At 37.4% G+C, this 26,745-nt stretch overlaps 2 protein-coding genes across 2 annotated transcripts in view; one reads left to right on the forward strand and one right to left on the reverse strand.

Annotated features, from left to right (window-relative positions):
* Nucleotides 1–1,143: 1,143 nt before the first annotated feature.
* Nucleotides 1,144–14,820, forward strand: mthfs (5,10-methenyltetrahydrofolate synthetase (5-formyltetrahydrofolate cyclo-ligase)). The gene is made up of 3 exons (XM_054770694.1): nt 1,144–1,372; nt 3,418–3,682; nt 3,832–14,820. The coding sequence occupies exons 1-3, from the start codon at nt 1,262–1,264 to the stop codon at nt 4,056–4,058; spliced, it is 603 nt and encodes a 200-aa protein (XP_054626669.1). The 5' UTR covers nt 1,144–1,261; the 3' UTR covers nt 4,059–14,820.
* The window catches only part of LOC129178442 (EMILIN-1-like), a 47,270-nt gene continuing 29,032 nt past the window's right edge, over nt 8,508–26,745 (reverse strand). Inside the window, exons 7-14 of the mRNA XM_054770693.1 lie at nt 24,374–24,677; nt 21,372–21,617; nt 21,046–21,294; nt 19,215–19,406; nt 12,006–12,122; nt 11,722–11,739; nt 9,918–10,052; nt 8,508–9,837 (exon numbers count right to left, since the gene is read on the reverse strand). Of these exons, the coding sequence (XP_054626668.1) occupies nt 9,515–9,837; nt 9,918–10,052; nt 11,722–11,739; nt 12,006–12,122; nt 19,215–19,406; nt 21,046–21,294; nt 21,372–21,617; nt 24,374–24,677 (1,584 nt within the window). The 3' untranslated portion in view covers nt 8,508–9,514. The remainder of the gene's footprint in view (nt 9,838–9,917; nt 10,053–11,721; nt 11,740–12,005; nt 12,123–19,214; nt 19,407–21,045; nt 21,295–21,371; nt 21,618–24,373; nt 24,678–26,745) is intronic.

The following is a 26,745-nucleotide window of genomic DNA, read 5'->3' on the forward strand; positions in this document are numbered from 1 at the left end:
CAATGTACATATGTTATGCAAAAAAAGTTACATTTGATTCATAAATCTTTGTAAAAAAATATTACAATTACAATAATTTTAAAATTACAACATGTGATACAAAATATATTATATATGATAATAAACAGCAAGTACAAATGTATTACAATTAATAAATGAAATTGCAGAAAATATTTAGATATATTACATGCTAATGCTATTTAGCCAATAAGTCAAATTTTAAATAAAATATTTATTTATATCCATCCATTCATCGATTTTCCTCCGCTGTACAAAGTAAATCCAATGTTCTTCAGAAGGTTCCATGAATGTGTACAAGATTTAAATCATGTGTTTTTGATGGCCACTATAGCCTTTGTTTTGCAAAGAGGTTTCAGCACAGATACGTCAACTTCGCCGCCATAATGTGTCAAGGCTGCACTGTAAATGAATACAAGTAAATGTCCTTACTGCTTTATTAAAGTAAATACATTTACTTGTATTCATTCACAGCGCAGCATGGACACATCCAATATGGCGGCGACGTTGACGTATGCGCAAGGTACGTCACTTCCTCTTTTTGCTAACGATTACTCCAGTGCTTCTGCGACGTCACGTGCTGTGGTAGTTAATATTTTGTAAATGTATAAACAACCATACTTCATATATGTAATATGTTGGGAGGTCGTTTTATAAGTGACTCTTGTTAAAATACTTCGTTAGCATGGGGATGTTTCTATGTTGATTGTGGATGTTTTTGACATCCACCAAGAGTGAGCTACGTAAAAACTTACGAAATACACGTAGCGCAGATGTAAACGTCATATCCGGTTACGTGTAACATACATAAATAAATACAATAAAACACATAAATCCGATCGGATTTAGACTTCAAGACTTCAAGAATTTTATTGTCATATGCACAGTTAAACAGGTAGTTTTCCTATGCAATGAAATTCTTGTTCTGTTCATTCTTCCCAAAAAAGAAAGAAAGAAAACACAAGAAAATGAATAAGAACAAAAGAAACATTAGATGCGTTCTGCACATGCGTATAACCCAGTTGAACCGATTGCGTTCCAGGTACGTATTGGGCAGTGACACGGCGTCTGTCTATGGTTAAATTCACGCAACACTGCAACCGTCCATGACCCGGAAGTGACATTTTCAGTGTGCGCCTTTACGTGTGTTTGAAGTTAATATTTAACAACGTGAAGCGATAAAGAGTAAGACAAGCCAAGCAAACAAAAAGTAGACTTGAAACAGCTTTTTGAAAAAGACACAATGGCTACCATGCGAGCCGCCAAACAGGCGCTCAGAAAGGAAATAAAGAGACGAGTTGCGGCACTCAGTGAGCAGGAGAAACTCAGACAGTCTTCAGTTGTCTCCCAAAAAGTAAGACTCGTCAAACATATCGTCATGATATCATGACAGTATTGTTGTAATATAGGTTCAGGACTTGTCATTCATAATAATTTACAACTCACCCAGCGGCTGCATGTATTTGTGTGTGTTTTTGTGTTTTTAAAATTAATTACTTGCTTTGCTAGTTGTTTGAAGTGGCTCTTACGCTGTAAAATTGGTTGAAGGTCTTACCTAATCATTACTTTTATTACTAAGTAATTCATTTATATTTTATTTGTATTTAAATGTAATTTTATTTGTATGTAATTGTAATGTATATATACTATATAAATATATAATAATAACAATAATAATAAATACATAATCCCCGTGACCGTAATGAGGAGAAGGGGCCTAGAAAATGGATGGATAAATATATAATATTTATAATCAATATCATATATAATCAATAATATAATAATATATAATGTATAAATAATATATAAATATAATATGTATAATATATAAATAAATATAATGTATATAAATATAATAATTATATAATATGTAATAGTTATTATGTAATAAGTATAATTTTAAATAATATGATATTTTGTATTTTAAAGGTATTTTCTGTGTTTATATTAATTTATATGATATTTTTATTACCCTTATTGATACTTAATTACATTTTATTTGTATTTACATTAATATAATTAATAATACAATGAAAAAATAATTATATAATACTTAACATAATATTTATACAACAAACAACAATCAAACTGAAATAGGCTGGTTTTTTTGGGTCTACCACTAGACTTTTTTGTCCCATAATGCTCAGGATATTTAAAAAAATGTAGAATGGAGAATGTAGAATGACCTGCACCCAACCTCAGCAGCAATGGCACGCTGCGAGAGGCCTTGCTTATGCAGCTCGACAATCCGACCACGTTCAAAAAGAGAAAGCTTCTTAGCTTTAGCCATCAGGAGGGCATGACAGTGTGAATGCCTGACAGAAAATGAACATTTTGAGCAGATTTTGGCTTTTATAGCCTGTGGTCTTAAACTTTTGATCAGCTGATAAACAGCCTATTTCAGTTTAACTGTTGTTTTCAATAAATTACCTTTTCAAAATGTTTTTTGTCTTACTCCCGCTTCTTGTTTTTGCATATTGTAGCTCTACTTAAAACCTCATTAAGATCCAAATGTGCAAAATGCAAATTCTAGCAATTTTTCCACTGGTCTTAAGATTTTGATCAAGAGTGCATTACGGGTTTATTCTCATAAAATCGTGACTTTTTTTCTCGTTAGAATACAACTTATTTCTTTTAATATTTTGAGTTTATTCTCGTAAAATGACAGCTGTTTTATTCATATCTGTTGTTTTTTTAATTTTCCAACTAGTTCAACTTTCATCTTGTAAAGTCTTTTCTCTAAAGTCTTTTCATGTAATTAGTCACATAATATTTTGACCTTATTTTCATAACTTTATAGCTTTTTCCGCAACCTGATTTCCCAAAAATTACAACTTCATTCCTTGTTTTGTTTGTTTGTCATATTACAACTTTTAAAAAATAACTTCATTTAAAAAATATATTTCAACTTTATAGTAAATTGACTTAATTTCTCTCTTAACATTACGACATTATTGTTGGACAATTATTACTTTTTTTCTCGTAATATTTTGACTTTATTTTTGTAATATTATTTCTGATGTTTCTATTTTAGCTGTTTTTTAAAATGTTTTTCTTGTTAAAATATATTTTTAGAATGTGCCGTGGGCCAATAAAAAAACAGCAGTGGGCCGCAAATGGCCCCCCCGGGCTGCACTTTGGACACCCATGTTTTAATATAATAGCAAGAATTCTAACTTTATTTAAATGTACTTATGGGTATTTATATTTTACTTTTTTAAATGACATTTTGACATCTTACATTTTCAATGCTGACTTTAAAATCTGTAGTCCGTCAAGACAAATCCAATCTGTTACAGGAGCAAAAGTGAAATGTTGTAAAGGTCTTCTTCCTCATGGCATGTACGTATGATGTATGTAATACATCACGTATACAGGCACTAATCTTCTTGTTTCCAGCTCTTCAGACACCCAAAGTATGTGGCGTGTCAACGCATCGCGGTGTTCCTCAGCATGGATGACGAGGTGCGCACAGAGCAAATCATCAGCGACGTGTTCGGAACGGGTAAAAGATGCTTCATCCCCAGATACGAGCATGGCAGCAACCACATGGACATGTTGAAACTCAACAGTCTGCAAGACATGGCCACCCTACCGGTCACATCCTGGAATATCCAACAGCCTGACCAAGACGACCACAGCAGAGAAGAAGCTTTGGCTGCAGGTACACAAGCGTTTATACCTGCACATCCGCAGGTTATATCCAAAGGTCGTGATTGACATATTCAATCAGGATGGTGACTGTAAAAATACATGCAATTATAATCTTTAAAACTACGACACACATTGAATACATTTCCATTTGTTTTCCAGGAGGTCTGGACCTCATTTTGATGCCAGGCCTAGGGTTTGACCTGTCTGGGAAGCGTCTGGGCAGAGGAAAGGGTTTCTATGATACTTACCTGGAACGCTGCATCCGACACCCCAAAGGCAAGCCCTACACCATCGCCCTGGCCTTTAAAGAGCAGCTGTGTCAGGACATCCCCGTTGACGACAATGACGTGCTCATTGATGAAGTCCTCTATGAAGATGAGCAGTAATTGCTCTTGGATGTTTATGCTCAATCTGAGCCAAAGCAAAGGATTGCGGCAGAGATTGATGGCTGTCAATCTGCAGGTGATGTTCCAGTTCTACCATACTTGATTTTGTGTGTGGCATTCTAGTGGCTATCAAACACATTTTCATGGGCGGCCAAACTTCAGTGGAGTTTGTGTGTGGCGGCGTGTTGCTAATGCATGCCAGCTGAAGTGCTGCTGGCTGTGCAGAGTTACAATGCCATCTACCGGACGGAGTTGTAACAACAGCTCATTCAGACATCACTATAATGTTAATAAATAACAAATACACTCAACAAAAATGTCAACGCAACACTTTTGTTTTTGCTCCCATTTTTTTATGAGATGAACTCAAAGATTTAAAACATTTTCCACATACACAATATCACCATTTCTCTCAGATGTTGTTCACAAATCTGTGATCTGGCGTCGTGTGGGTCAATCAAACAAAACTGCACATTTCAGAGTGGCCTTTTATTGTGGGCAGTCTAAGGCACACCTGTGCACTAATCCTGGTGTCTAATCAGCATCTTGATATGGCACACCTGTGAAGTGGGATGGATTATCTCAGCAAAGGAGAAGTGCTCACGATCACAGATTTAGACAGATTTGTCAACAATATCTGAGAGAAATGGTGATGTTGTGTATGTGGGAAAAGTTTTCGATCTTTGGGTTCATCTCATAAAAAATGGGAGCAAAAACAGAAGTGTTGCGCTTATATTTTTGTTGAGTGTGCATGAATCCACAATGTTAATTGCTGTTTTTTTAAACTTATTATTACTATTAATAAAATCATTTAAAAAAAATATGTAATTATAAAATTATTGTATTAAAGAAAATTTTTAAAAAGTCAAAAATTAAAGGGACCACACAGTTTCCCTATCCTTTACAGACACAGAGTATTCATGACATATTTGGCACAAGGCTTTTTCTTCCCTTGTGACTGGCTGGTCACCCGTCCATGGTGTACCCCGCCTCTAGCCTAAAGTCAACTGGGACAGACTCCAGCTCACCTCAGACCCTAATGAGGAAAAACACGATAGAACAAGAACTGATGTACAGTAATCCTTCGTTTTTTGTGGTTCATTGGTTCCAGACCCGACCGTGATGAGTACATTTCTGCAAAGAAGGAGTCTCTATTTATGACTCTAATATTTTCATTCATACAAAATCTGTTTACGACCTTTTAAGTAAGCTATTGAAGACATAAATAAGACTTGTGCTCGTGTGTTACGCTAAATGTGTTCCGGTGGCACGGAAAAGAAGTGACGTCGGGGGTGCAGAGTTGAGTTTTAGCTGGGTTGCCGTGGGTTACGGCCGCAACAGTTGCCCGTGTTAGGGATTATTGTGCCTGTTGTGGGGTCATTCAAACCTGCGATAAAAGCCTGTTGCTCCGGCGATCAAGTCTGGTGCTTGTGTGTCTCAGCGAACATTACAGTAACGTTAGTGTACACCTACTACTCCATTTAACCATTTTTATGCTTGAAAATGCTTCATTTAGGTACAAAATACATCAAATGTGCTTAAATATGCATATTTTTTTAGTAGACCACGAAAACAGCGACCAAGCTATTTCAACGACTAATCTGACCAAGTGGGGTCATTTGTGACCCCATTGACTTTATATGGGAATATTTCTATATAAATAATTGTTTTAGGGTTCTTCATATTTATTTCACTCTCTAATATATTTGTCCATCATCTTATGTAATAAGGCATGGAATTTGATTTTTTTTTTTTTTTTTTTTTTTTTTACAAAAAAGAAACCCCAAAACACACACCAATAGAACAATATTACATTTATTTAGACAACCCTTGTCTGTTACATATTATAAAACGCACTTTTACTTTTAGTTCTTTGCATTTTGCTTTTTTTTGTCAAATATAAAAACAAGAAATCAAAAAGTAAAGTTCCTTTGCAAAAATATGTATGACAACGTGGTAGGATAATTATCAGCATCAAAGTATAGAAGACCCGGTGACTAGCAAATATGCCAATACTTTAACACAAATCTTATTTGTTAATGTGTTATATCATTACACATAATATCATTACATATCATTACACATAATATCATCGATACGGTAACAGAAATAATAATTATATGGCTGAATTATCTGAAACATGTAACTGTCAAAATAGAATACCTAGTTAGCAAAAATGCTCTTTCATAATCATGGTAATGATTCTGGGCATCCAGAATTTGTCTCAATGCTTGTGCAGCTGTAAGTCTTGCTATTCGAGGTCTGTTGGCCATGCTTTCCTACAAAACAGTTAATTATAACGATTAGAGTTGACAAATTACATGATCATCTGAAGCTCTAATGTAAAAAAATCTCATCGATCTTCCCGGGGTCATAAGTGACCCTGCACGAGTTTGTATTAAAATTTGCTACATGGATTGGCCGATCCTTGCCAAATTCTATTAACAGATGTAGGACAAATAGGTTGACAAAGTCCTGGTTGGAAACTTTATTCCGATTAAAATTAGAAAAATGGTACACAAAAAATGGTGCACGGGGTCATATATGAGCCCACTCGGTCGCTTTAGGGTTAATATAATTTAGAAAAACCGTAATCGAGTGAAGTTGCGAAATTTGAAGCGCCAAGTGGTGAAGGATTACTGTACTTGCTAAATATAAGTCGGCACCAGTGATCCCTCCTGCTACATCTTCTTCTCTGGCAGGTGTACATGAGGGGTATTAACAAGCACAGAGTCCCATTATATTGTGTTCATGAGCGAGGACCAACAGGTAGCGCCAAGTCTATTTGTAGCGGTCCAAATGTACTTGTGGCGAGCCGCCACAGATGAATGTATGAGAAACATTGGATGTATGCGTGCCTGTGAATATTCTCATTCATCCAGCTCATTGTGTTCTCGGGGCATTCAATCGGTCGGAAACAAACTGTTCAGGTTGTCGTAGAAGACGTTTCCCCTCTCATCCGAGACGTGTGCGTATTCTTTCCAGGCTTTGGTGCGCCACATCGCGGGCGTGACGGGTCTTGAGTTTGACATAGTGAGGTGATCAATGTTATCATTTCATAAACTTGACACATGTTTTGCCTCAAGTCTGATGACAAACATTTTCCTGGTGACGGAGCATCAGGAAAACATCAGTCAAGACATCAACCTCTGTGGCTCAGAGTGTGCATGTGTTCGCCCCAAGCTTAACCAGTCCATCGAATGAAGGCGTGGACTTGAAAAAGCTACTGTCATGCAACAATGAATTCTTTGGAGGGCATGTAGCGCACGTGGTGACTGTCCTTGTGCATCCAGCAGGAGGCAGTAGAGACAGGAAGTTTATGTTTGCTGACATTCCTGCTTCAGCATGTTGACACCCTCCAGGTTGCTGCCACAGTAACAAAAAGCGTGATTGTTTCCAGATGTTTCCCCACATCAAAGTGGACTGTTTGAGCTTTTCAGGTAGACGTGTGAAGGTGACGTGATGGGATGTGTTTGCCGCTTGACGTGGGTCCAAGAGAGGACACTCCCGGGGCTTTTACCATTCTGCAGTAATCTGAGATGGGAACATCTGGAAAAGATGAATCAAGCAGCAGCTCAATGAGCTCAGCTGCTTCAGGAGTTGAAACAACAACTTCTGGTGCAGTCAGTCCTCACCAGGGGCATCAAGACATTTTCAAGGCATTACAACATTAGTGAACACGCTCTCCGTCTTGTCGAAAGGATTTTCTTTTGTTTTCTTCCAAATGAAAAGGTCCTCCTGAACTGTCACGTTATGTTCTTCCATGTGGGTGACCTCCCCCGTCTGTGGTGACACGTGGTACGTGGAAGAAGCGGTCGTGCTCGGCACCTGAGACTCATTTTAAAGAATAGGACTTAGTCATCATTAAATGTTGCTTCCTTTTATAGCTCTGCAAAAGTTGCATTGACCCGTACAAGGTGTCCCACATGTGTCCACACCTAGGCAAAAATGCATCTCTTATACAATTACATAAAAAGTAGCACACGCACACCATATATAATAGACACAATAATATAAACAATATCTTGTATATATAATATATACAGTAATTTATATATTACTATATATAAATTATATGTATTATTTATAATGCATATTGTCTTTATTTATAATATATGTTGTATAAAATATATAAAAACTGTACAATTTATTATATTTATATAATTAATTTTATTAATGTATTTGAACGTTTTTATTGTGTATATAAATTAATTTCTATAGTCTTGTGAGTCAAAGCCTGCTAGACGGCTTACGGGATTTGTAGTTTTCATTGTTTGTTATCCTCCTCACTCACACCAATCTTTATCAAGGAAAGGGACAGTTTGTAATCTAACAGGTTTGCTGTGCACGTGTGCACGTGTGCGTCGAAACACGCCAACCCCTGGCCACCTCAAAGCTGTAACCCTTGAGGAAACACTGCACACTAATAATCAAACGCAGTAAACTCTATGCATTAAATATTTCATTTTTATTACCATACATTCATCTTTTCTAAAACAACACTTAAAAATGAGGATGTGACATTTTTGCAAGGCAATATTCCTCATGTGCTCTTATTACTTTCACAACCAGTCAACCCCCCCTCAAATATGAAGAAAATATAAAATAGTCTATTTTTGGGGGTAATTGTCAATAAAAGAACATTGAGTGGCTTACAAACAGAACATTGTGCAATTGATGATAAAACATTAAAAACTGGCACTTTTATACAAGCTGGATATTGGACACACATGTATGCTTTTAAAAACAACACCAGTGTGTGAAAGTTACAAGTTTTCGGAGCCGCACGATTACAAAATGACAACTCTGACCTGGAGATGAGCCCACAAGCATCTAACTTGTTGCCACAGGATACCACACTTGACATCAAGTACTGTACTGTACGGGTTCGGGTTCGGGTTCAGCATCTGGATTGAAATCCACCCATACCTTTTCCACTAAGAGCTGGAGCCTATCCCGGCTAGGCAGGCGACACCCTGGACAGCTCACCAGTCCACCACATGACACACTTAGACAAACACGCATTCACACTCACATTCACAAGTCCGACGAGTCAACCAGAAGATGTTCTATCAACGTTTTAACAGCAAGAGTGAGCAGATCGCCAAATCTAAAACTTTTTTAAAAACGATAACACTAAATCTGTCTGTGGCAGTCAACATGAATTGTGGTGGGCCGCCACAGATGAATGAATGTATGGGGTGAACGTATAAAATCAGCAGGGGATCAAATACTTATTTCCCCCAGTCAGCCAGAAGCTCTCCTGGTAAGCAAAAAGCCTGCTTGAACAATCACATAAAGCTGCTTTTAACGAGTTTCCCTGAACACGTTACACGTAATGTCTTCCTAAAAGTTCACTTCAGAGTCAAGAAGCGATATCGAGGTTTTGGTGCTGCCTCCTGTGGGCTTGTCTTGTTCTTCAGGTACTCTGTCCTTGTCTGTCCGTGTTTGGGCCGTCACATGGCTTCATAGAGCAGCATCCCGTTGAAGATGGTCAGCGGTTCCACAGAGTGGGCCAGCTTGCCCATCACCAGGTCGATGCAGACCGTGTCCCCAGCCTGCAGTGGGAGGATGATGTTGAAGACCGCCAGCGAGCCTGGAGGGGTTTTAGCCTCGGCCATGGGGTTGTTCTCCAGCCCCTCGGGCTGGTAGCCCCCAGAGTCCACGCGGGCCATGCCGTAGTTGGATTTGGACAAAACTGCCTCGATCTTCTCGTTCTTATGGCCTGTCAGGATGGCGCTGAAGAAGTAGTGTCCATCGACGGGGGCTGTGAAAATGCCTGAGAGGGAAAATTTTACTGTTAATTCATGCAAAAATATGTCCCCGAGGAACTTTTATTTGTATTAGGTTATGTTTGACCTGTTCTAGGGTCATAGAAATCTCCTTCGTTGACAAAGATCTTATCAAAGATGATGGTTCCTGCCCTCTCCATCGGGACAGTCAGCGCAGCAGAGAATGACAGTTTGGGTAAATGAGCATCAACACCCGGCAGTCCTGACAAAACACACATTTGGACTAATTACTATGACAATATTCCTTCATTTATGAATCCTAACCCAATCTCACACTGTGGTGCAGTGGTTCCCCTACCCTTATATAAGGGGGAGAACCCTCATACAGTCACAACTTGGTTTTTGAACGCCCCAGTTTTCAGATGATTCGGTTTTCAACCAAAATTTTGCCTCTGTTTTTGAACACTGTCGCGGTTCTTGTAAAATATGTGAAAACAAAGTAGTCTGTTTTGTTTTTGGATGACTCCTCTGCTATTTGCTAAAACTGCGTAGTCTGTTACCTAAAGGGTACGTATGCAATGTGATGCTACTGTCACATCAGCGTTTGCTCATGCCTGACTTCCATTATCATCTAAAGCAGCGGGGCCCATTACGTCCATCGCGAGCTACCGGTAGATCGCCAAGGTAGTTTGGGTCGATGGCGTGAACGTCACTTTGTCGTTGTCATATGACATCAGTCAGCTGACATTAAGCTCCCCTCCTTATTCAAGCAACACACGGGAGATGCAACTTTCATCTTAATTATTCTGATTACGGATAAACTAACTTAGCGGTAAGATGCTTAAGTCTTTAACAAAAGCTATCTGTTCACTTGTAGCGGGTAGTTACGTAGAAAAAAAAGTGCATTGTTTGATGGCTTTGCTTGTCGTCTTGAACTTGAACTTCCATCCCATAACGCTTCTCCTCTTTAGGGTCGCGGGAGCATGCTGGGGCCTATCCCAGCTGACTTCAGGCGACAGGCGGGGTACACCCTGGACTGGTCGCCAGCCAATCGCAGGGCACATATAGACAAACAACCATTCACACTCACATTCATACCTATGGACAATTTAGAGTCGCCAATTAACCTAACATGAACTTCACTACAGAAATCAGTGTTTTCTACACACCCGCTTCTTAATATTGTTTCACGATGAAATTAAAAATGTGCCCATTGCTGAAACCTTTTTAATATGTTGGCTTGACTTCGGCTGCATTGCCTTTTGCATAATCTTTTTCAATTCTTGTATATCTGGTAAAGTTTGATGGCAAATGCTAAGTGGATGTAATACATAAACCGTGTCTCCTTATTGCATAGCTACTTTGGCTGACATATTAGCAGTACTCAGGTTATGTACACAACTATTTAGGAGTCATCATTATTTCCATATTGAAGTGAATTATGATAGCAACTAGTGTGATTACCTGCAAACTTTGAAAATGTGAACCTGAAATACGAATCATTAATAGTTAGAATAGTATTTCAAAGTTTACCGGTTAGATTTGATATATGTTATGTCTTATAGAAACACGTAGATAATTTTGACTTGTAACTTGCATGCTGAAAAAGTGCATGCACCCCTGATATACAGGTACTGTATAACGTACGTAAATACCTACTTTTATATTTTTTATTTCTATATTTATAGTAGGAGGTAGATCTTCATTTTTAAAATCAGCTCGCAGCTTGAAAAAGAGTGAGCACCCCTGATGGGAATGGTTGTCTAATTCTTAACACGTTCGTCAACCATTGTCATCTAACATGACTTGGAAATGTTTTCATTGCGAAGTTCAAATGAAAGGAACACCGTGAGGAGAATAGCCGAGTGAAGCATCGATACCGAGAGATCCAAGTCAAGTCATCATGTACATCCACGTGATATCGCACACACCTGTCTCTCCTTTGGGACCTGCAAAAAGAACACAAACACAGCAAAACTGTTGAGTATGTCATCACTGCTTGTTGAAGGAGCACCTCCTTATCCTAGATGAATAGTTGTCTCTGGAAAATGACATCATTGTTCACGGACTATACTGTGGACATTTCGGATGTCATATTCGGAAAGCTTGGATTATTCTCTAAACTCCAAAACTATTTAGACCAGAAAACTTTAATTATTGTAATATAAGAAAATAACATCTGGAATATCAAGGCATTGAAATAGAGCTGTGCTACCTGGTAGACCACGTGCGCCACTTTCTCCTGGTCTTCCAGGAAATCCAGGCGGCCCCTGGGGACCCGGCAGTCCATTGAAACCTTTCTCTCCTGGGGGTCCTGGAGGTCCTGGCCGCCCTGTATGTTGATGAGAAATAAGAGTGAAGTGGGTTCATTAGCACACATATCATACTATGCTAATGACAGCATAAAAATGTTATTTTTTAAATATTTTCATTCATTTTGTTATGTTGCAAATTTATTCTAAAATTGAATAAATTCATTTTTATCCTCAAAATTCTACACACAATGCCCCATAATGACAACATAAAAAACTATTTTTTTTAAATGTTTGCAAATGTCATAAAAATGTTTTAAAATGTAAGAACTCACATGTACATAAGTATGGACAACACTTGATTTTGTTGTGTTGCAGCCTTATTCCAAAATGGAATAAATTCATTTTTCTCCTCAAAATTCTCCACACAATACCCCATAATAACGTGAAAAAAGTTTTTTTTTTAAATGTTTGAAAATGTATTAAAAAACGTTTTCAAAAATAAGAAATCACTGCTGGGAATTGCTGCTGGTTTTGCCGTGATAATTATGACAATTTGTTGTGGATTTCATTTCACATTGCTGAATATATTACTTAGTTATCGTTTTATTTATATTATTGAAGTATTTGAATGACCATTCTGTTCAATTTGCATTTCACAAAATTCTGTAAAAATAAAAAGGCATTGTTTTTGGACAGAATTTGTAGATTTTCCATTTTATGCGTACTGGTTCGGGTGTCGTTTCAGTACAGTACAGTAATAGTAGTACAGTAATCCCTCATTTAGCGCGCTTAATTGGTTCCAGACTCAACCGTGATAAGTGAATTTCCACACAATAGGATTCCTTATTTATGAATGGAATATTTTCATAGTTAAAGCAAAGAATACCTGTTTACCACCTCATAAAAACGTTTTTTAACATTATTAGAGCCGTCTAGACATGAAATAACACCCCTATAGTCACGTTTACACTCCTATTACCCAATATAGTTGACATAATAAGAGAAAATAAGACATATAAGACATAAACAAGCCTCATGCTTGTGTGTGTGTTGCTGTAAATGTGTACCAGTGTTGGACAGGAAGCAGCGTTGCGGTTTTTTTAGCTTGGCATGGTTTACTGCCGCAGCAGAAGCTCGTGTTAGGGATTATTGTGCCTGTTGTGAGATCATTCAAACCTGCAATCAAAACCAGTTGTTCCCGTGGTCAAGTCTGGTGCTTGTGTGTCTCACTGAACATTACAGTAACATTATTGACAGCTAGTGACCAGTGTAGAATACGACATATCATCACAACGTCTTTGAATGCGTCTTCCGAATGCCTTATATTTGAATGTTACTTCAATTAGCCATTTTTATGCTTGAAAAAGCTTCATTTAGGCAAAAAATATGTAAAATTTGCTTAAATATGCATGAAAAAAACTGATAATAGGTTGTATTCAACCACGAAACAGCATGATTTATTCATTTTATTTATTAATTAATATGTTTTGAAAACATTCAGGCTTAGAATTTTCCAGATTCCCAAATCCCCACTTTTCCCGTAATTCCTCATTTCCTGTGCAGCATTTCAGTCCAGCTTCGTCCCATCAGCATTCACATGCAGTTTCTACACAAATGACCTCCTACAGTTTAATAGGAATTTTCTACATGTTTATTTTTCCACAATGATGTGGCACAGACACGACAAAGCAAGCTTCCGGTCCAAACGACGGGAGCGAAAGCATGAATACATTTTATGAAACGTCTTTTGCATCACACAGCCCCCGAAATGCGGCGCTCACCACACACTTTTACAGTGCTCTGCGCACGTGTGTGGCTGACAGACCATTCCTTTTTAAAAGCGCAATAAATGTGGAATGAGCTGAAGTCAACAGTGAAAGCGTCGTAAACACCCACTGACTTCACGGAGAACAGAACATCTATGAAGTTCATGAAACTTGCACAGCCACACAGGCAGGTCACGCTCAATCTTATGTTGGAAATAGCGAAAAGCCACAGTTTTTAACCTCTCAAAGCAGGGGTGTCCAAACTTTTTCCAGAGAGGGCCATATACTGAAAAATGAAAGGCTTTGTGATATACAGTAGGTGAAAAGGCATATTCCATCCATCCAGTTTCTATGCTGCTTATCCTCATTAGGGGGTTGCAGGGGCATGCTGGAGCCTATCCCAGTTGACTTCGGGCGAGCGGCGGGGTACACCCTGGACTGGTCGCCAGCCAATGGCAGGGCACATATAGACAAACAACCATTCACACTCACATTCATACCTATGGACAATTTAGAGTCTCCAATTAACCTAACATGCATGTTTTTGCAACGTGGGAGGAAACCGGAATACCCCGGTCTTCCCGGTCTCCTGACTCTGACTGTGTGGCCAACATGCTAACCACTAGACCAATGTGCGGCGAAAAAGCGTATTATTAGTATCAATTTCACTCTTTGTAAAATTAAAGCTGTTTTTCCCCATTTTTGCTGTTGTTTTTTTTTTTTTCCACATATTTCAGCTTTCTTATACTAAATTTTCTTCTCGTAATTATGACTTAATTCCCATAATATTATGACTTTGTTCCCCAACCTACTTTTCCAAAAACTTTTGAGGAAAAAATTTATGTTTCATTTTTTTTTCTTTAAAAAAGTTAACATCATTTTTCTTAAATATTTCAACTTTATGCCTCTGAAATTACATCATTTTTCTTGTAATATTATGATGTTATTCTCGTCAAACTCTATGACTTTTTCTGGTTAGATTGCAACTTTTTTCTTTTAATATTTTGACTTTATTCTTGTAAAATTACTGCTGGTTAACAGCAGTTTTTTCCATTTCTGTTTTTTTTTTTTTTTAAATGTTCTATTTTAACTTCCTTCTCATCATTAGGATTTTATTTCCATAATATTTTGACTTATTTTCCAAAAATTACAAATTTATTCTTTGTTTTGTTTGTTTCTCATAATATTAAAGCTTGAAAAAAAACCCTTTTTCTTTAATATTTCAACCTTATGCTCCTAAAATTATGTTATTTTTCCTCATAATATTAAGACGTTATTCTTGTAAAAAACTACTTTTTCTGGTTAGATTACAAAATTGTTCTCTTAATATTTTGACTTTATACTTAATTGTTTTTATTTTTTTTTAATTCCTTATATACACATATATATATATATATATATATATATATATATATATATATATATATATATATTTATACTTATATATTACATGTACATAAGTATTCACAACGCTTCATTTTGTTATGTTGCAAATTTATTCCAAAATGGAATAAATTCATTTTTATCCACAAAATTCTACACATAATACCCCATAATGACAACATAAAAAAGTATTTTTTTAAATGTTTGCAAATGTAATAAAAAATGTTTTAAAATGTAAGAACTCCCATGTTCATTATTACGTTATTCTTGTAAAAAACTACTTTTTCTGGTTAGATTACAAAATTGTTCTTTAAATATTTTGCCTTTATACTTTTACAAAAATGTTATTTTTTAAAAATTTCTTTTATATTTATTTATTTATTTATTTATTTATTTATTTATTTATACTTATATATTATTAGGATTTTATTTCCATAATATTTTGACTTTATTCTCTTCCCCCCCCACCTAATTTTCCAAAAATTACAAATTTATTCATTGTTTTGTTTGTTTCTCATAATATTAAAGCTTGAAAAAACCCCCAGCTTTTTTCTTTAATATTTCAACCTTATGCTCCTAAAATGATGTTATTTTACCTCATAATATTAAGACGTTATTCTCGTAAAAAACTACTTTTTGTGGTTAGATTACAAAATTGTTCTCTTAATATTTTGACTTTATACTTGTAAAATTACTGCTGGCTTTTCCATTTTTTGTTTCGTCTTCTTGTAAAATTATACTTTTAGAATGTGCTGCGGGCTAATAAAAAACAGCCGCTGGCCACACTTTGGACACCCCTGTCTTAAACTTTGGCTGCAAGAGTTCCATTTTGCTGTAGAATGCCAAAAACACTTTTTCTCTGCATCTACAAGGATGATCTGGATAGCAAAGTAAGCACCATCATCCGCTGTATATTTATTTTGTCTTTTTCTAGCTGAATGTCCCAAGGTTTAAGACGTATACCGCCCTGATCACGATAGACAAATACGGTATTTGCAGTCGTGCACCTTAAGTGTTGCTTTGAACAGACCAACAGAGCGCACATCGCCCTCACCTTGAGATACTATTGCCATGCTGGGATGATGCCAGCGCTTTCCCTAAGGAATGTGCTGAGTAACACACACCTTAGCAGTCCAGACACAGGAAGGAAACATGAGCGTTTCATGTGTATGTACGGAGTGGGACCTTCAACACATCGCAAGCGTGACATTCTATCTCAACAAGCAAGCCAAACTAGCTTCATCCTTTGCAATCACGTACATTCCCTTCCCTCTCCTGGCCCCCGCTGGCCTGCGTTCACACATTTACTTGTGCAATCACTTCTGTGTTTTACGGCAGTTTGTGTGAATTTCGTAGATTACAATGGACACCCACACAGTCGCATTCACAGCATTCACCGCCTTGCAAAGTTGCAAATTTTGGGTCAAAAATGTATTTTTTACAATAAATGTAGAATATAATGTATATATAAATTGAGTATTTATGTATTTATTTGTTTTTTTATTTAAGTATAATTTTGTATAATTGTGTTTTTCTGTGAAAAATTTTCTAAATTATACTATATTAATTTGTATTTGTTAAGTATATTTTTGTATACTGTATAAATGTTTTTTCTGTAAAAAAAAGGCAGATTTTGGTTAAAAAAGAATGGTATACAAGTATATTACATTATATGAATTAATTATTGTATATTTATTTAAATATGTGTTTATATGTTTATATTTGTAAAATATAGTCAAAATGTAAAAAACATCAGATAAAAAAATAGTCAAAAATATATTTTCACTTCCTTGCAAATTTTGGGTCAAAAATATATATTTTTACAATAAATGTATAATATTATTTACATATACTGTATTAAATATAACATCAAATTAAATCTGATTATTTATATGTTGTTTCTGTAAGTATACTTTTGTATATTTATATTTTTTCTGTGAAAAATATTAAAATGTTTTTTTAAATTTATTATTGTATTATCTTAATTCATATTTATCTAAGCATATTTTTATATACTGTATATATTTTTTTCTGCAAAAAAAGGCAGATTTTGGTTAACAAGTAATTGTATTCAAGTATATTATATTATATTATGTTAATTAATTATTGTATATTTATTTAAATATATTTTTTTCCATATATTTATGTCAAAATTCTACTTTAGATAACAAAAAAATCCGAAAATAGGCAATTTTTGTTTTAAAAAAATAGTATAATTCATTTATATTTATGACACCCCTACATTTTGTACTTTAAAGGTGTTTAATAAGTGGGTAGCGTCAGGAGGGCATCCGGCACAAAAACTAAACGACATAAAAAATGCCATTCCCTCGTTGTGGCGACCCCAATGGGAGACATAAAAACAAAGCATTGTATTTGATAACTGAGTACGCCTCCAAAAGGCGGTGATGGTGTCCAGCAAGCAACAGCTTTCTTGATTCTGCACAACATGGCGACGTGAAGGAGTGGTAGTAACGTTGTTTTTAAGCAGCTGAATGATTCACAGCTGGAACAGCTGGCCTTTAAATTCCCATATATTTCACAACGCCACATCCCACCACTGCTAAACCAAGGGGCGGCGCGGTGGTCCAGTGGTTGGCACCGTTGCTCCACAGCACCAGGTCCTCGGGGCATGCCGTGTTTGCATCTTGTCTGTGCACAACTCTACTGTTCCCGTTCACAGTCCTAAAAAGTGTTTATGGCATCACGCGTCTACTGGATAAACAAATACAGCGCTGTCCAGCCTTTGGCTAGCGGGAGCCATGGCTAGGGATAGTGCCAAGGAGGAGTCAGAGCTTGAAAAGCCTCTTCATTTTGTTTGTGAACACTTCGCCTTCACGGTGAAATACGCAAACAAAGTGGGTAAGATGAAAGCAGTGTGCCGGCATTGTTCAGTAGAGATGGAGGCGGGGCTACAAGCTGCAACAATTACTACCACACTTCAACTAATGCAAACTTTACTTTGTTACGAACAAAATCGTCATTCACACTCATACTCATACTATTACTGTTGCACTCATCTGCATCCTTGCACTTCACTAAAGAGAAACACTGAAAACTATTCTACTTTATTTCATTAACATTGTTTAAATGAGTCTTTTGATTTGAGAATTTTACAAGATTAAAATCGGAATATTATAAAAAATGTCGTAATTGTACGAGAAAAACTGCTATTGTATCAGAAGAAAATAATAATGTGAAAAAAGCGGAAATTTTACACCCAAAAAATGCAGTTGTAGGAATGTAAATTGTATTATTTTTAGAAAATATTGCAGTGTTGCAAGACCAAAATCAGAATATGACAAAAAAAGAGAAAAAAAAACAGGAATTCACCAGAAATAAGTTAAATTTGACAGAACGAAAGTTGTAATTTTACCAAAAAATAAGTTGGACTTCTATGAGAAAAAGCAATCATTTTTTTTTACAAGCAGTGACTTCCATTTTATGACAAAAAAGTTTGAATATTATTATGAAAAAAAATCTAAATCTGACAAGAAATGACTGCAACTCTACAACGTAAATATTATGCCAAAAAGCCTGAATTTTACAAGAAAACTTCCTAATGTACATTTTAAGAAAGTATAAATATAGTATAATATTTAAAATACAATTTTACTACAATAAAAGTTGCAGTTGTCGAGGATAAAAATGCTAATTTCACAAGATCTTGCTTATTTAAGAATGACCTGCTAGTAGATAGGATACCAGGTACGTACCAATCTGTGATGAAGACGTAGCGTTACACCCCTGTCGTGCATCTTATTATGTGACTACGGGAAACTGATAGGACAATATTCCACCTCTGGAATACACTCAGTGACCAATAAATGTTAGATCTACTGTTACGTCTCTGAAGCACCAACTAAATCATTTTTCTATTTCAGTCTGCATGCTGTACTTTCTAGCAAATACTGTTTGTTATTGTTAGCGAGGTTGTACTTCATTCACTCGTGCTGTTAATAAATAGAATACGTGAGCGGGGGCTAACAACACAAAGGAGCAGAAAAGAAACAATCCTACCAGCAAGTCCATGGTCTGGGAAGCTCTGCAAGTCTTTCAACATGTTGTTCACGCTGAAGTTGAGGTTCTTCATTCGGCTCTGGACGTCGTCCTGGTTCTTCTGGACAACGTCCAAGATTCCTCCGTGATGGATGATGGAGTTGTTTAGACCCGAAACACACGTCCATAAACTAGATACATGCTGGTTTAGTCCTGAAAATCACAACAGAGGACACAAAACATTCAAATCCTAACTTTACAGTGATAATTATGATGATGATGTTACTGAACCTCATGGCCCCTACACCGTGTTTCTCAAACATAAAATGCAAGTAAGTAATAAATAAGCTTTTCACTGCATGACCAGGTCTTCATATACACTGTAAATATGTTTTTTCATCATTGGGTAAGATAAAAAGTTCATTTGCACCTGAAATCCCCTTTATAAATATTCTATGTCAGTGTAATAAGTCAAGAAATGATTAAAAAGAGCATGTGATTATGACATATGCAAAGCCTGGTGCTAACTAAATTAAGTGAAGCAATGTTGTAAAGCTTTTAGTAAAGATAGCCTTTAAAAAAAGCATAATAAAATAATAATAATGATTAATAAATAAATACATATTACCAAAAGCTTTATAACATTGCTCCACTCTATTTTATTAACATAATAATAGCATTATTATTATCATTAGTAATAGTAGTAGACATAGTACTAATATTATTATTATTGTTGTTGTTATTATTATTATTAAAAGCTATACTGTAACTGCTAACCGCTTTATTTTTTTTTAAGATTGCGCACTTTATTTTTAGTACTATACTACTACCAATAAATATAATAATATGACTGTCTGATATTAAGTTATCAATATAATAATAATAATAATGATATTATTCATTTTTTTCAATTGTATTTAATTATTAATAGCAATGACTATTATTATTATTACTTATGAAACAGTAATTAATTAATATTATTATTGTTACTAACCCAACCATCCTTTTTCTATGCCGCTTATCGTCATTAGAGTCGCGGATATTGTTAATAATTAAAACTATTATGATTAATAATAAAATAGAATACAGCAATGTTATGAAGCTTGTACTTATACTTCTTCTTATTGTTAATATATGAACACTATTATAATATTAAGATATATATGTCATATGTGGACACGTGTGAGTCATGTTTGACAGTAAATAGACATTTCGACACAAACGCTGCTGTTGACTAGTGATATTTGTAATAGTAAAGTACAGTATGTGTATGGATGGCTGTGTCCTGATGCAATGTGACTGACATGTCATTGCAAAGCTTACAGCCAATAGAAACCACAGCCCAGCTCCACATTTCCAAAAGGCCAATAGCTTTATGAGAAACTAAGACGTGAAGTTAGACTTTATGGGGCTATCATAGGAAAGTGTCCTTGTTTGTGGTGGAAGTCGTTTCAGTGTAACGCCAAACAATAGACTAACACAAAAAGCAGCCTTCATTCCTATGAAACTACGTAGAAACAGCAAAGGTAATACAAGAGTCATCATCATAAACGCTCATTTTTGCAGCGTTTTGTCTTCATGTCCAGTGAGTTTTAGCACTCGTGGAATAATACTTGAATGGTTCAAAGCGGCTAACATTAGCTTCAAGCTAGGGGAAGTTTGGTGTCAATCTAATGATTTTATGGTTGTATTAACAACATATATGCTGGTTTTGGAGTGTTTGTTCATTGTGCATTTAAGTGCTTGTGGACTGAATTTTGCTAAAATTGGATTTAAGCTGACATTTGTGACTTTACATATAGCATAGGTATAGCGTGATGTCTATCCGAACAATTGCTTGTCAAGTCCATACCTTCTTTGATCTTGTGGATGGAGTCATAGACTCCGTCCATCCTTCCACAGACACCCTCGAGTTTGGAAAGCCTCTTCTCTAGCCCATCACCAGATCTCTTGCAGGCTCCCATCTCCACCAGCAACATGCTCTCAAAACGTTGGACATCCCGCTCCAACCCGCCCAACCGGTCCCGGCTGTCCTCGATGTGTTCTGTCACCTCCTGTTGGATTTTGTCCAGTTCAGAAATGATCTTATCCTTGGTGTTTCCTGTCAGGGGGCAAGGTGAATCAGCTACGTGACTTGGGGACGAACCGAGACGGTCATTGTGATGAAAATGAGCTCACCCAGGTCAGTGATGACGCTGCCGTGTTTCTGAACCGTGTGTTCGAGACCCTTGAGGGTGTCGTTTATGGAGCTGAAGGTCAGGATGACCTCAGAGAGTTCACCCTGCAGCGTCTTCAACTGGTTGTTGCTCACGGAGCCTCCAATCACACTGTGACCATCTAAAGGTCTCTCAGCATCCAAAGTGTGTCCATCTGCACTGCTACCTCCATTTGCACCGGTTGAACCGCTGCTACCAGAACCACCACCTAAACGGTGAAGAGCAAGCTGAATACGCCAAGAAGTCTTCCCACAGTAAACACACAGAAGTATGAAGTAGATCTCAACACAAACCACCAGGCTGTCCGGCAGATGTGCTGTCCACATTGGGATTTAGCTTCGGAAATGCGTGTTGTTGAGGTGTTTGACTTGCAATTCTTTACCACAACGCTAGGGGGTGTACCAGGTGTACCACAGCGGAGTGTTTGTGGTTGTGAGTAACTCTAATCTCATCAACCATCTCTCAAGACCACTTGTAAACTAAATCCACATTCTTTCACATATTTGAAGCTTTTTCACAAAAATAACACAGTTTTACTTTCCATGCGAAGTAATTGCATTCACAAAGGACTCATTTCGTTCCTAATTAAATTGGTTTTTCGGGAAAGTTACCAGTAACTATAGCTAATTACTTTTTCAAAGTGCTCATGACACCAAAACATTGACAGGCATATTTCCCACGTTAGATGTGTGCTTGAATATTTAAATATTTATTATTTTATATAATTTCCGTCGCTTCTTCCATGTCTGGACGAGGTGGAGCAAGTGACATCATATCCGGACCGTCCCCACCCGGAACTCTGCTTCACTACAACGTAATCTCTGATATGACGCTCCAGTTCTCTGTGAATTTCTGTTGTTTCTTATATATTTTTTTTCATATTATGCCAGCTCGTGTTGAAGGCTTTTGCTGGAAAAACACCATCCGCCTTGCCAGATGGGTCGGCAAATTTTGCAGGACAAATGTTTTAATACTGCCCCGCAGATGGACATAAAAAGTCAAAAACCCACAAGACGTTCGACCATGGAAAAGCGTGCCAAGGTGGCAGTAAGTCAATCTACATTTCTATTGCCAATATTCACCTTAGTAGCCATGGTGGCGAAAACAGTGGTAATTCCTGACGCACTGGCGAGGCAGCTAATGTGGTATTGGTTTTAGCGTGCAACAATAAACCTTAAGGGTCGTCTTTGATTGCAGCACCACTAGGAATCTCATGATAATATGGCTTCTCATGCCAAATTGCTTGCTAAACAACAATCGTCTATCTTCTTCAGCTCTGTGCAGTGTGCAAAAGCAAGCTGATAGCTGTGGCTATCACTGCCAGTAAAACATATACTCCTCACAACACAATATGAGTGAATGTTATTATTGTCGTGAATATGCCACTTTCTTCACGTGCGTCCATGGCTGGGCTTGTTTGCAGCTGGTTGCCGAACTTATTTTGAAAACCATAAGTGTGTTGTGTGGGTTGAGAAGGTCTCTAGACTTTTGCTAAAAGTGTACTGTACGTGAATAAACTTGGATTCTGCAGCCGTGGTTCCTGTCCTTTATTAACACAGAATATCAGCGAGCATCCTGAAACCCTCGGTTACACTGGTATGAGAGAGACGTCATTTATTGACTTCCCTGATTCTGACCGCTTAGAATAAGTCCGACGTAGAGCATCAAAGACGGGGCACCCTGTTATCTCTACACCATGAATCTGGTGTTTAATCCTGTTTGTCCTGCACCCTCCTTTGCATGATATCATTGGGGTGCAAATGTTGCACTGAACTTAAGCCAAACACTGGAGCCACTTCTTCTTCGTTGGTGCTCGCTGACTTCTTCTTTGTTGGGGTTCGCAGCTATTTCTTCCAGTCGGCAGACTGTGCATCGACACTAGGAATCGAAATTTAAAAAATTTCAACGATCCCACGAGAATCGGAATGTTAGTCCCGGTTTCTATCGATGCTCGAGACTTGATGCCCAAACTTTATTACGATGCCGTTACTCATTCAGTTACTTTCTGCGGAAAGTAACTAGTGACTATAACTAATTACTTTTTTTAAACACTGTCAGTTGTCCAACACTGTTCTATGAGGGAGTAATTATGTTACTAACCCAATTACTTTTTTGGGAAAATAACAAGTAACTATAAATAATTACTTTTTAAAAATAATTTTCCCAACACTGTTTAATTCAATGACTTTTTTGGTAAAAGTAACTATAACTAATTCCTTTTTTAAAGCACACTTCCTAAAGAAATAATTCTGTTGCACATTCAATTACTGGACAATTACTGTTGTAACTAGTAACTACACTAAGTCCCCTACTAACGAACATCTGACGTGCAAACATTCGGAGATACGGACACAAGCCGACTGGTCTATTTTTTCATGTTTGCCTTATAAGTCCATATTTATACTGCTACATGCTTGACCAGCAGAGGGCACTGTGACACTGCTAATGGCACCAACAGATACAGGAAGAGGAGCGAGGAAGGCTCAGAGTTTTATGATACAACCCGGAAAGAGCGTGTGATTAAAGTTTATGAAGAGTTAATAGGCCTGCTTAATTCTACACCACCCACAGAACAGTACCTCTTTTAGAAGAGTCTAACAACGACGACCATTTGTCCATTTTTTCAATAACTCCTCCTCCACCACAACCAACGACGTATGCTCGACCACTCCTCTTCAAAGATAATAACATTTATCATTACGTATTATTATATCACTTTTATTATTGTTTTTTTCATTAATTATCCTCGTTTAATATTACTACTGCATCCAAACTCATATTTACATACATATACATATACTGTATATGTATACACGTACATGTAGTACCTATATCATTGGTAATATTACCTTTTCACTGACTTAAGAACAATTCGACTTAAGAACGGTCGTCTGGAACCAATTGTGTTCGTTAGGTGGGGACTTAGTGTATAAGTAATTACTAGATTGCAGCCCTGTGTCTTACATCGACTGGTGCACCGTGTGACGTCCTCTCGCAGAAGGCGAACTTGATCCTGTAAGTGTGAGCAGATCTGGTTGCAGGGACCCCCAGAGTCCACGCTGAGCTGGAGTCTGTTGACGTGGTTCTGCAGCCGGCCCAGCGCGTCCTTGGAATGGTTTTGCAACTTCTGCAACTCATCTTCCAGCGTCCCGCAGAGGTAGCAGTCCTGGCCGAGCAACTCCACCTCTGTCACAATGCGGTTAAAGTGTTCACCGTGATCACCTGTCAAAGCCTTGATCTTACGGACGTCATGGCTCAGGTCCACTACCTAAGTGATGGAAATTCACTCATGTTAAGATTCATGATAGTGTGCTTGTTGCAGCTTTCTTTTCTATTGAGGTTTATTTAGAGATCTGGGATTATAACATTTACGCAGATCATCACCATTCCAGTACCTTGGGATCTTGTTCACGCGTGAGGGAAGGATATAATGTGAGATCGACAGGTGGATTGGTGCGTTGTCTACAGTGATGCAGACTCTGCATCGGTCCTTTGTGGTAAAGACGGAGCTAAGCTGAAAGGCAAAGCTCTCAATTTACCGGTCAATCTATGTTCCTCCCCTCACCTATGGGCATGAGCTTTGGGTAGTGATCACAGGTACAAGCAGCCTATACTATCATACTTATTACTAACTCTGTTCTATTGTATTTTTCAGTGCTATGTCTAATCAGTACTACACTTCTTATTAATTCTTCATTCCTTTGTGAGTTCATTGTCAATACTCACCCATTATCCAGCTATGTTCTGTTCTGTCTATTTTATTTGTCAATGCCATGTCTAATCACTCCTACACTTATTAACTTTTCAGTCTTGTGAGTTCATTGTCAGTACTCACCCATTGTACAACCATGTCCTATTATGTCTATTTTATACTTATTATTTATTATGATTGAAGTAGTTATGGTGACAAGAACTCAGACTACTATTTTACCACATGATCTTACTATTTTCCCAAGTATTTTAAACCAGCAAGAGTGGAACAAATGTACAGTGTTCCCTCGCTCCATCGCGGAATTTTTTAGTGCTGCTTTTTTTTTTTTTTTTAACAGTATATGAACGCTGTTACAGGCTGAGCCTGGCCCTTTAGAAGATTTGCATTGTGGGAAGTTGAGTGTCTACCTCTTCCCTCTCTCTTCTGTCTGCACCACCCTTCCTGATTGGCTGTAGACCACTGTCAATCAGTCCTGCCATGTCTCCTGTGTCATCGCTAGCTTGCTTGCAAGCTTGTAAATGAATTTTCGGTTTGTCTGCAGCAGTATTTTTTAACAAGGACACAAATACACGACAGTACAGCGGAATGGCGCCAGGGCGAAAACGCACGGTCACAGGAGTGAAATATGCAAGAGTGACTTTTCTTCTTAATTTCTTGCGTTGATCATTAAGGGGGCCGCACGGTGGCCTAATGGTTAGCATGTTGGCCACACAGTCAGGAGATCGGGAAGATCTGGATTCGAATCTCCATTGGGCATCTCTACGTGGAATTTGCATGTTCTCCCCATGCATGCGTTTCCTCCCACATTCTAAAAACATGCATGCTAAGTTAACTGGCGACTCTAAAATGTACATAGGTGTGAGTGTGAATGGTTGTTTGTCTAGATGTGCCCTGTGACTGGCTGGCAACCAGTTTTGGGTGTACCCCACCTCTCGTCTGACGTCAGCCGGGATAGGCTGCAGCATACCCGTGACCCTTGTGAGGATAAACAGCATAGAAGATGGATGGATGGATGATCATTAAGGTTGATCATTAAAATTCAAACAAAGGTTTGAACTTTTTTGAGAGTGTTGAAACAAGAGAGAAAAGTGACAAAATGTTATTGCTTGTCTGAGAAAAGTGTATAAAGTGTGTGGTTACAGCCTTAAAACATATAAAAAAAATGAAGTTGGCTACTTCGCGGACTTCATTTATTGCGGGCTATTTTGGGACAATAAACGAGGGAACACTCTATTGCAACTGATGCAAAACAGATGGGGGGGCGGGGGGTTTCTAGGATTGCTTCTTCTTACTCCTTTTGGACACATGGAACTAGGCCTGTCACGATAACAAATTTTGCCGGTGGACAATTGTGCAAAAATCTATCGACGGTAATCGATAATTTCGACTTTTTTTTAAAACCATATTATCATTTGGTTTATTATTTATTATTCAATGATAATTTTGTCATGTCACATTTGTGCCACTAGATCGCAATCAGGCATCGTGTACCTGAGGCACAGAAGCCGCCTACACTCACGAATCGCGGGACGTCATCACGTCACAGACCAACCCTCCTCATGGCGTCAAAAGAACTACACACAGCAACGGAATAGGTGGATCAAAACATACAAGACAGTGAGCT

This window comes from Dunckerocampus dactyliophorus, chromosome 3 (assembly GCF_027744805.1).
Source record: "Dunckerocampus dactyliophorus isolate RoL2022-P2 chromosome 3, RoL_Ddac_1.1, whole genome shotgun sequence".
Taxonomy (NCBI): domain Eukaryota; kingdom Metazoa; phylum Chordata; class Actinopteri; order Syngnathiformes; family Syngnathidae; genus Dunckerocampus; species Dunckerocampus dactyliophorus.

What these genes read in the sequence shown, in the direction of transcription:
- mthfs (XM_054770694.1), top strand. Translation starts at nt 1,262, where the DNA reads ATGGCTACCATGCGAGCCGCCAAACAGGCGCTCAGAAAGGAAATAAAG. An exon ending in CTTCAGTTGTCTCCCAAAAA is followed by an intron (nt 1,373 to 3,417) that starts GTAAGACTCGTC and finishes TCTTGTTTCCAG; the next exon opens with CTCTTCAGACACCCAAAGTA. An exon ending in AGAAGAAGCTTTGGCTGCAG is followed by an intron (nt 3,683 to 3,831) that starts GTACACAAGCGT and finishes TTTGTTTTCCAG; the next exon opens with GAGGTCTGGACCTCATTTTG.